General features: G+C 59.3%; 3 protein-coding genes across 3 annotated transcripts; 2 read left to right on the forward strand and 1 right to left on the reverse strand.

The window, feature by feature from the left end:
* Positions 1-887: 887 nt before the first annotated feature.
* Positions 888-4,730, forward strand: PSEUBRA_004117 (uncharacterized protein; the record flags this gene model as incomplete). Its single annotated transcript, XM_059465225.1, has 1 exon — positions 888-4,730. The coding sequence occupies one exon, from the start codon at positions 888-890 to the stop codon at positions 4,728-4,730; it is 3,843 nt and encodes a 1,280-aa protein (XP_059321489.1).
* Positions 4,731-4,877: 147 nt separating this feature from the next.
* PSEUBRA_004118 (Rab-GTPase-TBC domain protein) lies at positions 4,878-8,660 on the reverse strand (the record flags this gene model as incomplete). The annotated part of the gene is made up of 1 exon (XM_016437695.2): positions 4,878-8,660. The coding sequence occupies one exon, from the start codon at positions 8,658-8,660 to the stop codon at positions 4,878-4,880; it is 3,783 nt and encodes a 1,260-aa protein (XP_016291224.2).
* A 1,556-nt stretch (positions 8,661-10,216) lies between these two features.
* Positions 10,217-11,443, forward strand: PSEUBRA_004119 (Protein of unknown function DUF284, transmembrane eukaryotic; the record flags this gene model as incomplete). The annotated part of the gene is made up of 1 exon (XM_016437674.1): positions 10,217-11,443. The coding sequence occupies one exon, from the start codon at positions 10,217-10,219 to the stop codon at positions 11,441-11,443; it is 1,227 nt and encodes a 408-aa protein (XP_016291225.1).
* Between the last annotated feature and the right edge of the window lie 85 nt (positions 11,444-11,528).

Consider the following 11,528-nt stretch of genomic DNA (forward strand, 5'->3'; position numbering starts at 1 on the left):
TTCGTAGAGGCCCGACCGACGAGACCAAAGGATGTTGGCTTGTCAAATTGCTGCTCTTTGACGCCCGCGCGAGCAAACAGGATGATAAGTATGGATCAAGCTGGTCGATGGAAAGGTGAACAGCACCTTGAGGACCGGCCAAGTTGCGATTCAGGGTCCAAGCGATTGACACACACACATGCTTGCTGCGCCATCAATATGGCGCAAAATTCAAGAGTGTTAGGCTTTGGTAAGGTTAACACTAATTTGCTGTGAAAAAAGTTAACGCGTCGCGCGAGTCCGCTGTTGCAGAGGATCGAGGCTCGTGCGCAGACCCTGAAGGGCTGAAGCTCCCACTCGATACAGGTCGATCGACTGCAACGCCTATTGATGCATACTGCGGAATGAGAGGCGTGCTGTGCTGCTTGAGGTTCTGGGTCTGGCTGTGTGCAGGGAAGGGCTTTCCCTCGAGTGGTGGGGCAAACTCTGTTGGCGTAGTCTTGCCGAGATGGCCGTGAGCTCGTGTCTGAATTTCTTGATCTGTTGTTCTGAAAGTGGAAAGGGGCAGCCTAAATTTCGAGACATGGGCGGAACCACAATCGGGCAAAGTCATCCTCAGTCAAAGCCTTGACGCTGACCATTCCTCTATCGGATGCTTCCATCAGGTCGAGATCAGACGAGCTTTCCTTCTATCACCTCTACCGCGAAGCGTTCGCTCACGACCACACCAAGCATGCAGACGAGCCGGCATGCAGACGTGTCTTGAGGTGAAACCTTATCCACTCCGTCTCGGCGCGCAACCTTGGCAGCTTTTTCCCACGCTCGACGAAGAGCCTCAGCCTCACAACCGAATGACAACGGAGGTCTTCCGTGCATCAGCTTGAGCACCACTCAGCCAAGTGGGCTCAATGTCGACAAATCCAAGACATCTGCAAGCTCGCGAACTTCTACCTGATCAGTCGACAAGTCTTCAGCAAGCACCTCACTCCAGACTGAGCCCTGCAGCCGGCAAAACGACCGTAGTCAAGTCGAATTCCTTCGATGCGATCCGCTTCTCACTGAATTCCAACTTCGGATCGTCAGTGCGCCCTGCCTTCCCTTCGGTCACGGACCGAAGTGGGTCTGGCATCCCAACACCGCCCTATAGCGAAACTACAAGTAGCGCGAGTGGAAGCGTGGGACGTGCCCGAAAGGACCCGAGCGACGCCTCCTCCTCTCACAGTCACATCTCCGCCCAGAGAAGCCTTCGTCCGCCCGTCACAGATCACACCACTTTGACATCGTCCCGCTCTCCCTCCGCTGCCTCCTCTTCCAACACGGGCAGTGACACGGTAGGCGCGACAAGCCCTCGGCAGCCCGAAGAGGCGAGGTTTCACTCGAGCCGATCCACGGCTCTGCCTGAGGGAGTCATGGCTGCCGATGCAGAAGCGGCTTTACCGCCAAACGGTAGGATGTCGCTAAGTCAACGCGATGCAGGGGCGGGCGATTCGAGCGACTCTCCATCTGCTCTGCGCCCTTCTTCGTCCATGTCCTCGCATACCAGCTCGCCAGGCGAGAGACGAAAGCGTCGAAGCGAGATGCACGAACGCGATGTCACCCAGATACGATCCGAATCACGACTAGGCCTCGGCAACGCCGACGACGATGACGAACTTCATGATTCATACGAACGCGAGCAGCATGCTTTCCCACGCACCGCTCAGCACAAGTACTCTCCACGCAAATCCACCACTCTTTCCATCGCATCGCATCGCTACGACGAGAACGATGCCACTGACAGCAATGAGCCATCTCTACATCAGCGCGCCAGCGTTAGAGGTGTTGGTACAAGCTCGCCTCCCACACCTACCTCAACCAGATCGCCACGCTACACGGGCGGCGATGAGATGCCATCGGGTTCCATGAGACGGCTTTCCAGGACCGTGGGCCAGGCTTCCAGTCGCGCTGCTTTGGATGCACGCCCGGCCTCCTCTGCAGGTCGCAGCCCGATGCCTTCCGAGTTTCGTCTGCCAGGCAAGGAAATTCGCCGCGCCTACCGTGCCGCGCATCAGCGAACCGCCAGCGACTCGGACGGGAGCGACGCAGAGAAACCCGTCACCTCGAAAACCGCCACTCCAGTCCTCGGCGACAAAGCAGAGCTTCGCAGCCCGCCTTCCACTCGGCGTGAGAGCCTTGACGAGATCCAGGAGGAAGGCGCTCTGGACAAGCCAACGGGAGCGCGTTCGCCAAAACATCGACGCGCGTTCAATGCTTCCGAGTCAGCCGCATCGGCAACCACTACCGAAGGGAACCCAGCGCGAATGGACTACGAAGGTCGTCTCGGCACCCAAGGCAGCCGAATCTCTGTCGACTCGTCGTCTGTGCAGAAGTACCTTGCAAGAGGCTCGCAGCACAGCACGCCGTCCAGCTCCGCACGCCGCAGCACACTACAGTCGTCTGATGTTGGCTCGCCCAGCGAGGACGCACGAGCCCGCAAGATTTCGACCACGTCTTCCAATCGATCTCAGAAATCGTCCAGTAGTGCTTCCGAACTTCATCGCGCTGCTTCGCGCGTCAGTATGCGCAACAAGCACGGATCCGACCTCTTCTCCACCGACACGGCTCCTTCCAGCTCCGCGAGCGCGGCGCCCTACAGCCCGTCCGTCCGAACCGAAACCTCTTACTCGTCCAACAACTCGTCGGAGCGTTCGCGAGCTTATCTCGACCAGCCTCGTCGCGTGGACGATGTGGGCTTGGATAGCCTTCGGAGTCAGATTCAGGATCTGAGGGTTGGGCGCGCAGAGTCAGAGGCCGATCGGCGTCGTGCTACGCCCATGTCGCTGCGCACTCAGGCTTATTTAGCCTCTAAACGCTCGTCGTTGGATCTTAACTCGCCTCACCTCGGCTCGGTGCGTGCCCAGTCCGTCATAGGTCTGCAAAGGACGACGAACGACCCTTTCCGCGCGCTACAGATGCCTCAGTATCCTTCCACAGATCCTCAGCGATCTCGGTTCGATCGCAGCTTGCCCGTTGTGGATCCAGACAACTCGTCAGACGCCGTTCGTCGAATCCAAGACCTCGTCAGGCTTCGCGGCGGAGCCAACGCGCAGCCAGTGGCATCTGCAAGAAGTGCCACATCTCTGGGCATGGCAACGGATTCGTTTGCTGCCAGCGCCACCCCAGCCCAGCACGGATGGGCCACAGTAAATACTGAAGAGCCAGCGCCCATCCGTAACCTCGCCGTCCGCCTGGCGCAGTATGAAGCATTGTACTCGAAAGCACCCTCTGCCGATGCGAGCCCTGCTGGCTCCACGGCTGGCTCAACAGGACCCCATACCGCACGCACCGTGGAACTCCTGAGCGCAATTGTCCGGGGCACGTCGACCATGTGGGCAGAGTTGGCATCGATGCATCCCATCGCCACCGAAGGACACCTCATGGGCCGCCCGGGCGATGCATTCACCGAGGCATTTGGCCAGCTCGACGAAGGTTTCGCCTTCGTCAACAAGCTGGTGCTGGAGCAAGCGCGAGCCATGCAAGACTTGATGTTCCTTCTCGATCGCACAGAGAAGGAAAGGCAGGCGCAATTCAACCAGGCTCTGGTGGACATGGGTCGCTCGCCAAGACCTTTCTCCCGCATCGGTACTCCGACCGCGGCTGCACAGTCAACCAATGGCATTGAAGCAGGGACAAGCGCGGAGCGCAACGCCCATGCACTCCGCCGAGCAACGTCAACGGTCCGCAGTGGATCCAGCTTGGCCAAGGATTCGCCTTCCCCCTTCACTCGAACTGCGCGCGGTGCTGGCAGCAGCGCCGAAAGGAGCGGCACACTCACCGCCTCTCAGCTTCGATCGATGACCTCGTTGGGCTACACAAACAACCACGCTCGCTCGGCATCGGAATTCTCGCCTTCGTCCGCAGCTGCGCAGCGTCGGCTCGACCGGGCGTCCGTCAGCTCACCACGTGAAGCATCCACCGACTCACCCTTGTCTTCTCGCCGCCGGGTGTTCCCCACCACCGAGACTGTCGGTGGAGATAGTGGCGTTTCGAGTGGAGCCGACGTCGAGGTGATCCGACCTCCGACAGGCTTGACACCCCGTCGACCGCGACTCAGCAACCCATCCGTCTCGAACGCCACTGCGTCTCTGGGGCCGTTTACCGCCTCGGCCGCGCCCAGCGTCTTTGCATCCAGCCCCGAGGGCAGCCTTCACAACGGCACCGGTGGCGAGCAAATGGATAGCGAGGGCAGCACTGTTGGCGAACACGGTCGATTCATCGGCGAGGTAGACGAGTTCGGTCGGGTTGCCGCACCCGCAGAGATGACACGCGGCTCATCGCGCAGTCAGCGCACGGTACGAGGACCGCGGGTGATCGACACCCTCGCTTCGCAGCTCGACACCCTTCGAGGCGACGAAGTTCCCGTGGACTCCGCTGACCGAGCAAGCAGACGACACACGATGGGCTTTCATGGTGAGCCAACCGACCTCTTGCGCTCCCCACCCAAGCCAGCCAAGGCGACCCCACCCCCGCGCCCACCACGTCACATCCAGCGCCCTTCGGAGGAGTACATCTCGTCCCCTGAACGACGCCACTCCAGGCGGGAGCAGTCCACGCCGACCACCCCTCAGACGGGAGACGTCGTGACCCCCCGCCAGCCGAGTCGGGCCAGCACGAGCATCGAGGAGGAAGCAGGCGGCGCCTCGGCCATGGTCAGAAGTCTAGGTCGGACCGCCGCCCGCCGCGTCAGCCGCGTGCTCGGTTCCGGTCAGTGAGGCTCTCTCAAATGTGATTTCCACACACGCAATAGTCCCCAATGTATGAGTGCCGTCAGCGCACGAATGTATCATGTCATGAAATGACAAATTGTATTGCTGCCATTCGCCATTTGTGCGTGTTGCTCTGATCTGTGTGCGTCTTTGCTAGAAGAACCCACTGCGATCCGTCGAAGGGCGTCTGACGGGCGAAGCCGGCCTAGCTTCACCGATGCTCAAGTTCCGCTCGAACTCTGCCTCCACCGGGCTAGCAACATAGTCATCCGTGTGTGCGGTAGTGCCACCATACACATCCTCCACCACCTCGGGCAAGCTCGGCGAGGGCGGCGGCTCCTCATTCCGCCTAGCCAAGCCCGCCAATGACCGCCGACTGCTTACGGACGAAGCCGAATTCTGTCTCCCCTTGACCATGCGTTTGGACCGCACGAGCTTGCTGTCCGCCGTGGTGGGCGAGGGGAGCGCGTCGTCCGTCAGCGTATACTTGCGGACTGCTATCTGGTCTTGAGAGGTGGGCGAGTCGGTCGTGTTGAAGTGCTCCGAGGCCGGCGTGCCCGGCTGAGAGGCGTCGAGCTTGTGGACGTTCAACGGCTCCTCGGAGACCACGTTTTCGCCCAGCGCCGCATCCGCTCCATCGACAATATTGGTCGTCTGGCTGCTACGGTTCGACATGAGGTTGCCCAGCACCGACTCTGACATGGACGCCGTGCGTGAATCGATCGTCGAGCTCGACGTGCGTTGTCGATTGGAAGCGCGCGGGCGCGAGATGCTCGACGTCGTCTGCACCAGCGGCACGTCGGACGAGCTGGCTACATGGCCAAATTCGGGTCGTTCGGCATCGGTGGATTTGGTGGCTCGCGCGAAGGCGCCTGCTGACACCGTTCCGTCTTTCGTCACCGAGCCCTGTAGCGTGCTGCTGAGCGCAATGCGGGCGTCGGTATTGGCAGCCGGACGAGGAGGCAGAACAGCCGCTGAGCTTTGCCCTGTCAGACTCGGCAGCGGCGGCACAGCACCAGCCTCCGACAGCCCGGGCATGCTCAGATCCGCAAAGTCGGCCACGGAGCTGCGCCGGCTATCGGCGACCGAGGCCGCTCGCGACGATCTCCCGCTGACGCTCCCCGCTACGCTGTTGCCGTCCTGATGACTGTTCCCGCGGCTCATGCTGTGCGCCATTGGCCCCGACGAGACCTTCCTACTCGGCTCGTCGGCCGCACGCAGATTCGGACTGTGACTCCCCTCGCGAGGCGGCCTCGCCGACTGCGATAGAAGCAGCGGCTTCGGCCCTGCCGAACGGGTGCTGCTCGGACTGGCCGACTCCTCGCGGAAGCGTTGCGGCAAAATGCCCATGCGTGCAGCCGCTCGCATGCTGGGCAGAGGGAAGGAGGATGCGCTTTCGCTACCCCTTCGCTCGCGGCTATCGTCCCCGGTGACAGAGCTTGATGGCGAAGTGCCACGGCCGTTGGGCGCCATGCTGATGCGTTTGCCAAACGTGTCGACATACTCCATTCGGCCTGCCGGGCTGTCGGAGACGTTGGGCAGGGGAAAGTCGGGCATTGTGTCTCGCGACCAACGGGTGATGTCTGGTGTGCGGGGTGAGCCCCAACCCGCTGCATGCGGCTGACTCTCGCTGGCGTTTCGCTTGGACCGGGTGAAGAAGCCTGCGCTGACAGAGCCCAGCGAAGCGAAGCGGGACTCCGAGCCGGTCGGGCTCGTCGGGAAGCCTCGGCCGAGCGAGCCATACATCTGATGCGGAGAACCCGACGCCTCGGGGGTCGACTCGCGGCTGCCTCGATCACCAAAGCGGGCCATGGTTCTCGCCGTAAAGTTCGTGCTAGCTTTGGAGAGGTTGGCGGCAGCATCGCTCGCCTGGACTGCCTCGGCGTATTTAGCCAAGAAGCCGCTGAAGGTGCCCTTCGATGACATGGACGTGTCAGAGGAAGCTCCGTCGGCAGTGCTGGCGATCGAGACGTCGCCGTCTTCGGTGAAAGGTTCGCTGGGCCGCGGTCGAGCTCTGGACACGAGCCAGCCTCCTTTCGTCACTGGCGGCGTTGCATCTGGAAGCTCCTTGACGGGCGTAGACGGCGAAGGTGATTCTTGTCGTGGACCCGTCCAATCGCGCCAAGCCTGCGCCGCTCTGGCTTTGACAGCAGCCAATCGAGGATTGATCTCTTCGTCATCGTCGTCGCTGACGTCGGGTGGTCCATCGCCGGTCAGATCAGCAGCCAGGCGTCTTTGTCGAACGAGGGTAGCTGCTTCCACAACTGGACTGATGTCGCCTTCCGGATAGTTCTGCAGGACTCGCATGCCGTAAGAAAAGGCCTCGCTCTCAAGGTCGAAGTCATCAATGCTGTGCGGCAGACGATCCTGAATCTGCAGCATCATGGAAGCGCAGACGTCGATGAGGAACTCGATTTTGGCCGAGCCCGCCATGTCCGCCGATTCCTGCTCTGCGAGCAACGCGTCCCAGATTCGCAGCACGGATGGCAAGGACAGCTCCGTGCTGAGAAGGCACGCAAGCCATCGAAGCGAGTAGTAAGGCAAACGCGGATCTAGAGACGCGGACTTGAGGTTGCGCCACAATGGTGGATCAAGCCATTTGATGCGGAGACTGAAGCGACGGAGGGCACCTGCCATGCCGGAGTGGGAGGGTTGACGTTCGGCCGAAGCAACGCTGCGACTTTGCTGTTCGATGCGCTCAAAGTCGTAGAGCTCTCGCATCTCGCCGATCAATGCAGAAAAGCACCAGAAGGCATCAGCCTCTGCATGTGTGGTGAGATCTGCGAGGTCGACGTCGTTATCCCAAACCTTGTACGCTGAGCCGTCTGAGTCGGCTGTGATGTTCTGGAGAGAGCTGCTGGGTGTGATGCCGATGCTAGCCGTGGGTGGGTACTGGGCTGAGCCAAAGACGTAGAGCAAGGTGAAGAGGACCTCGTTCATGCCCTGGACGTAGCCGATGCTGGGGTTGAGAAGGGCGAAGAGGTAGAGAACACGGAGGAGCGAATGCCAGTTGCGCTGGGTGGGAATGCTGGATGGATGCTGCGCGGACGACTCTGGCACGCCATCGGTGTCTTCGGAACTTTGTGCGCTGTGACCGCGAGCGCTAGCAAAATCGTCCATAGCTTCATTGGCAGAAGCAAAGGAGTGCTGCGAGGATTCGCGTGACATGCCACCGGGAGAGGGCGGCGACAAGAGTATTGGTGGACTCTTGATGGGCTCGTCGAGAAAGTCGGATGGTTCGTGAGGTGCTCCGATTCCTTGTTCCAGCAGCGGGAGGTCGGTGCTTGGCTGCACATGTAGGATCTGAGGCGGCTGCCGTGAGCCGCTGGCTATGCTGGTGGAGGCGATGCGCTCGATGTGGAGCTGTTGAGCGTAGTCATGGCTGATGGCTGCAAGGCGGTTCAGGACATGATCCCGTGTTTCGAGCCTTCGTACTGGTATCTGGGTTGGTATTGACGGCTCAGCGTCGTTTGGAGGAAGAGGAGCGATGGGACACGAGGCGCTGGGTCTTGGTGGAGCTTGATAGAAGGCAAAGCCATTCTTACGCGAGCGAACGAGATCCTTATAGATCTGGTCAAGGAGGCGATCTTGATGAGTGACTTGATCCGAAGGGATTGGTTCATCGGAAGAAGGAAGAGAAGGAGAGAGATCGTTGACGAATTGGTAGTATTCTCTGCGCCTCTTTGCCAGTGTCGAGGACCACTCCTTCTTTTCTGGCGGTAGGTAGCCGAGGAGCACCTTCCAAGCTTGAGCTCTGAGCCAACTGGGAGAATCTGGAAGACCGCCGCGAAGAGTGAAGTGGCGCAGACTGTAGAGGTCTGCGGTGGTGTGGCCTGGCAGCATGTCGTTGGGATCGAGGAGCTGCAAAAGCGAGCGATCTCGATCCGCGGCAGCAGCCGAAGCTGCGTTGCCACGACGGGCCTGCGGAGAGCTCATGATGTCGTGCGTTGCTTCCCTTGAGTTGCCGCCGTCATGTGTGCCTGACTGTGACGAGTCGATCGAGCTCGACGGCGCTGCCGCTACTGAAGCACTTTGTGCACGGGCCGGTCAAGGCGCGGGTATGGTCGGATTGGAAGCCGCACTAGCCAAGCGATTGCAAGTGAGCTCAGTCGAAAGCGCAACACAAGCTGAGCGATGTGACTGTGATAAGAAGAGTGTGTGTGTCGGGGAGACCGAGAGCTTCCAGTGGTGATGAGTATTGGAAGTGACGATGTGAGAACAACACAAAGAACGTGAATCGATCCTTCGGAATCACGCCGAATTAAGATTTCCACCTCAAGCCGAACCAGACTCGCGTGAAGCAACGATCTTCGGATCGACCGAACAGCCGCGAGGCTCCTTGAGGCAGTGAATCTCACCATGTCTCATCGACACGGTCTTGCAGCTTGCAGAAGTGTCGTGCATGCTTTCGAAAAGAGCAAGCGACCCTCTGATCGATGAACATTCGGCTGCACAGCGTCAAATCTGGCAGATGAGCTTCTCATTTTCAAGACATGTGAGACAGATGCAGGTCATGCAGAAGATCAAAAGTCGTGCGTGAGACAAATGCTTGAGTTGTGGCAGCGTCGTATAACTAGCCTAGAAGAGCTGCTTCGGCGCTGGCCAGAGCTGTCAAGATCAAAGCTTGCACCTCGACACGCACTCACGTCGTATCAATTCGGGCTCCGCTGCATCATCTCGCACAATGGTACGCATCGGTTCGTGCTTCTCGTCAGGCACTGGCTCTTATGCTTGGGACATGAGTCTGTTGACATACTCAGCGATGCACTGTGAATTACTGCGGTGTTGCTGCGATGGGCACTCGTAGTCATCGCGAACACCGCCAAGCTCATACAGTCGGTGGAAGCCTGAGCAGGATCTTCTACCGGAGGAGAAGAGAAACAAGGGTCCAGCACGGACTGCTCTCAGCTTTTTGTGTCAAGAGAAGCCTGGTCAGGGGCTGTGACAGCTGAAATGAATCACCTCGGGCCTTGCCTCTGCTTTGTATTTCGAATTTGTATTTCACCGCCAACTTTCAAGCTTGCCAAGCACAGCCAATTTCAAGCCCTCTCAGCCGGCTGCCAGATCCCGTGGAGAGCTCCAGCCACGACCTCGCGACTCGACAACACACACACACACACAGGTGACAGATAGCTTTGACTCTTGACGCGTGCCTCCCGTGGGCTCTAAATTTTGGTACAGCAGCCTGGCTTCGCAGGGTTGCATGACAAAAATCAAGGCAGCAGCCAGGCAGCCGAGCCAGGTGACAGAGCAAGCTTCACTGACGAGAGGAATATCTCCGAGGCCGCTTTGACCTGGCTTCTCGACACCATCGTCCATCTCTCTCTCTTCAACTCGACCTCTCTAGCACGCTCGTGGATTCGTCGCAACCTCCGTCTCATTCTCGTCCCGTATTTGCTAGACCAGCCGTACCTCCAAACACCAGACGTCCTTTCACCGCACCGCACCGCGGTCAACTTACGAGCACTTAGAAGTGCACCCTCTCAGCCACCATGGCCATCTTCAAAAGGAAAACTCGCGCCACCGACGCAGGTCCTGACGCACGAAATGGTTCGACCGATGATGCAGACAGCGACGCCGCCTCCGCCAAGGGTCTGCGCAAGTATGCCCAACGCAAGCCTGCCAACACTGCATTCAAACAGCAGCGCCTGAAAGCGTGGCAGCCCATCCTCACGCCTCGAACCGTCCTGCCCGCCTTCTTCCTCGTCGCCATCATCTTTGCCCCCATCGGCGCCGTGCTCTACTACTTTGCTGAGCAGGTCAACGAGTTCACGCTCGACTATACACAGTGCTCCACCGCGCCCGCCGCGCCAGAACAGGCGCAAATCCCTTCCAACAAGTACGACTACCAGCTGCACAACAAGAACACGAGCAACTTCCAGCCCCCGACCTGGTCGTGGAATGCCGATTCGAGGACTTGCAACTTGTACTTCAGTGTCCCCTCCAGGCTTGAATCGAGCGTGTTCCTCTACTACAAGCTCACCAACTACTACCAGAACCACCGTCGCTACGTCAAGTCGATAGACTCGAGCCAACTCGATGGCGATGCGGTAGCGTACAACACCATTTCCGGCGGTACATGCAAGCCTGTCGACGTGGATCCTACGACACGCAAAATCATCTACCCGTGCGGTCTCATCGCCAACTCTGTTTTCAACGACACTTTCGGTGATCCCGTCCTGCTCAACGTGGCCGGTTCCAACGCTGCGAACCAGACCTACGTCATGAGCGAGAAGAACATCATCTGGCCTGGCGAGAAGAACAAGTACTCGCGCACCAAGTACACCGCCGAGCAGATCATCCCGCCTCCTTACTGGCAGGGCGCAACAGGCGAGTTCGGCTTCCCCAACGGCTACACGGAGGGCAACATCTTCGACCCGAGCGATAATGAGCACTTTATGGTCTGGATGCGCATCGCCGGCTTGCCCACATTTAGGAAGCTCTACAAGAGGAACGACAACGACGCGATGGAGCCCGGAAGGTATCTCTTGGAGGTCGTGGATAACTATCCGGTCGCCATGTTCGATGGCACTAAGAGCGTGGTGTTCAGCACCTCCAGCTGGGTCGGTGGCAGGAACCCATTCTTGGGTCTGTCGTTCATTGCGGTCGCCGCACTGTCCGTGCTGCTCGGGCTGGTGTTCACCGCGAGACACTTGATCAAGCCAAGGAAGCTGGGTGACATGAGCTACCTGTCCTGGAACCAGCCCGAGACCAAGTGATCCGAGAACCTTTCATCTGTTTGTCGACGCTTCTGTTTGATCAGCTTGTCAATGCATTGTTTCGTTCGGATGTCTAGGATGACTG

The sequence above is a fragment of the Kalmanozyma brasiliensis genome, assembly GCF_000497045.1.
Source record: "Kalmanozyma brasiliensis GHG001 unplaced genomic scaffold PSEUBRA_SCAF3, whole genome shotgun sequence".
Lineage (NCBI taxonomy): Eukaryota > Fungi > Basidiomycota > Ustilaginomycetes > Ustilaginales > Kalmanozyma > Kalmanozyma brasiliensis.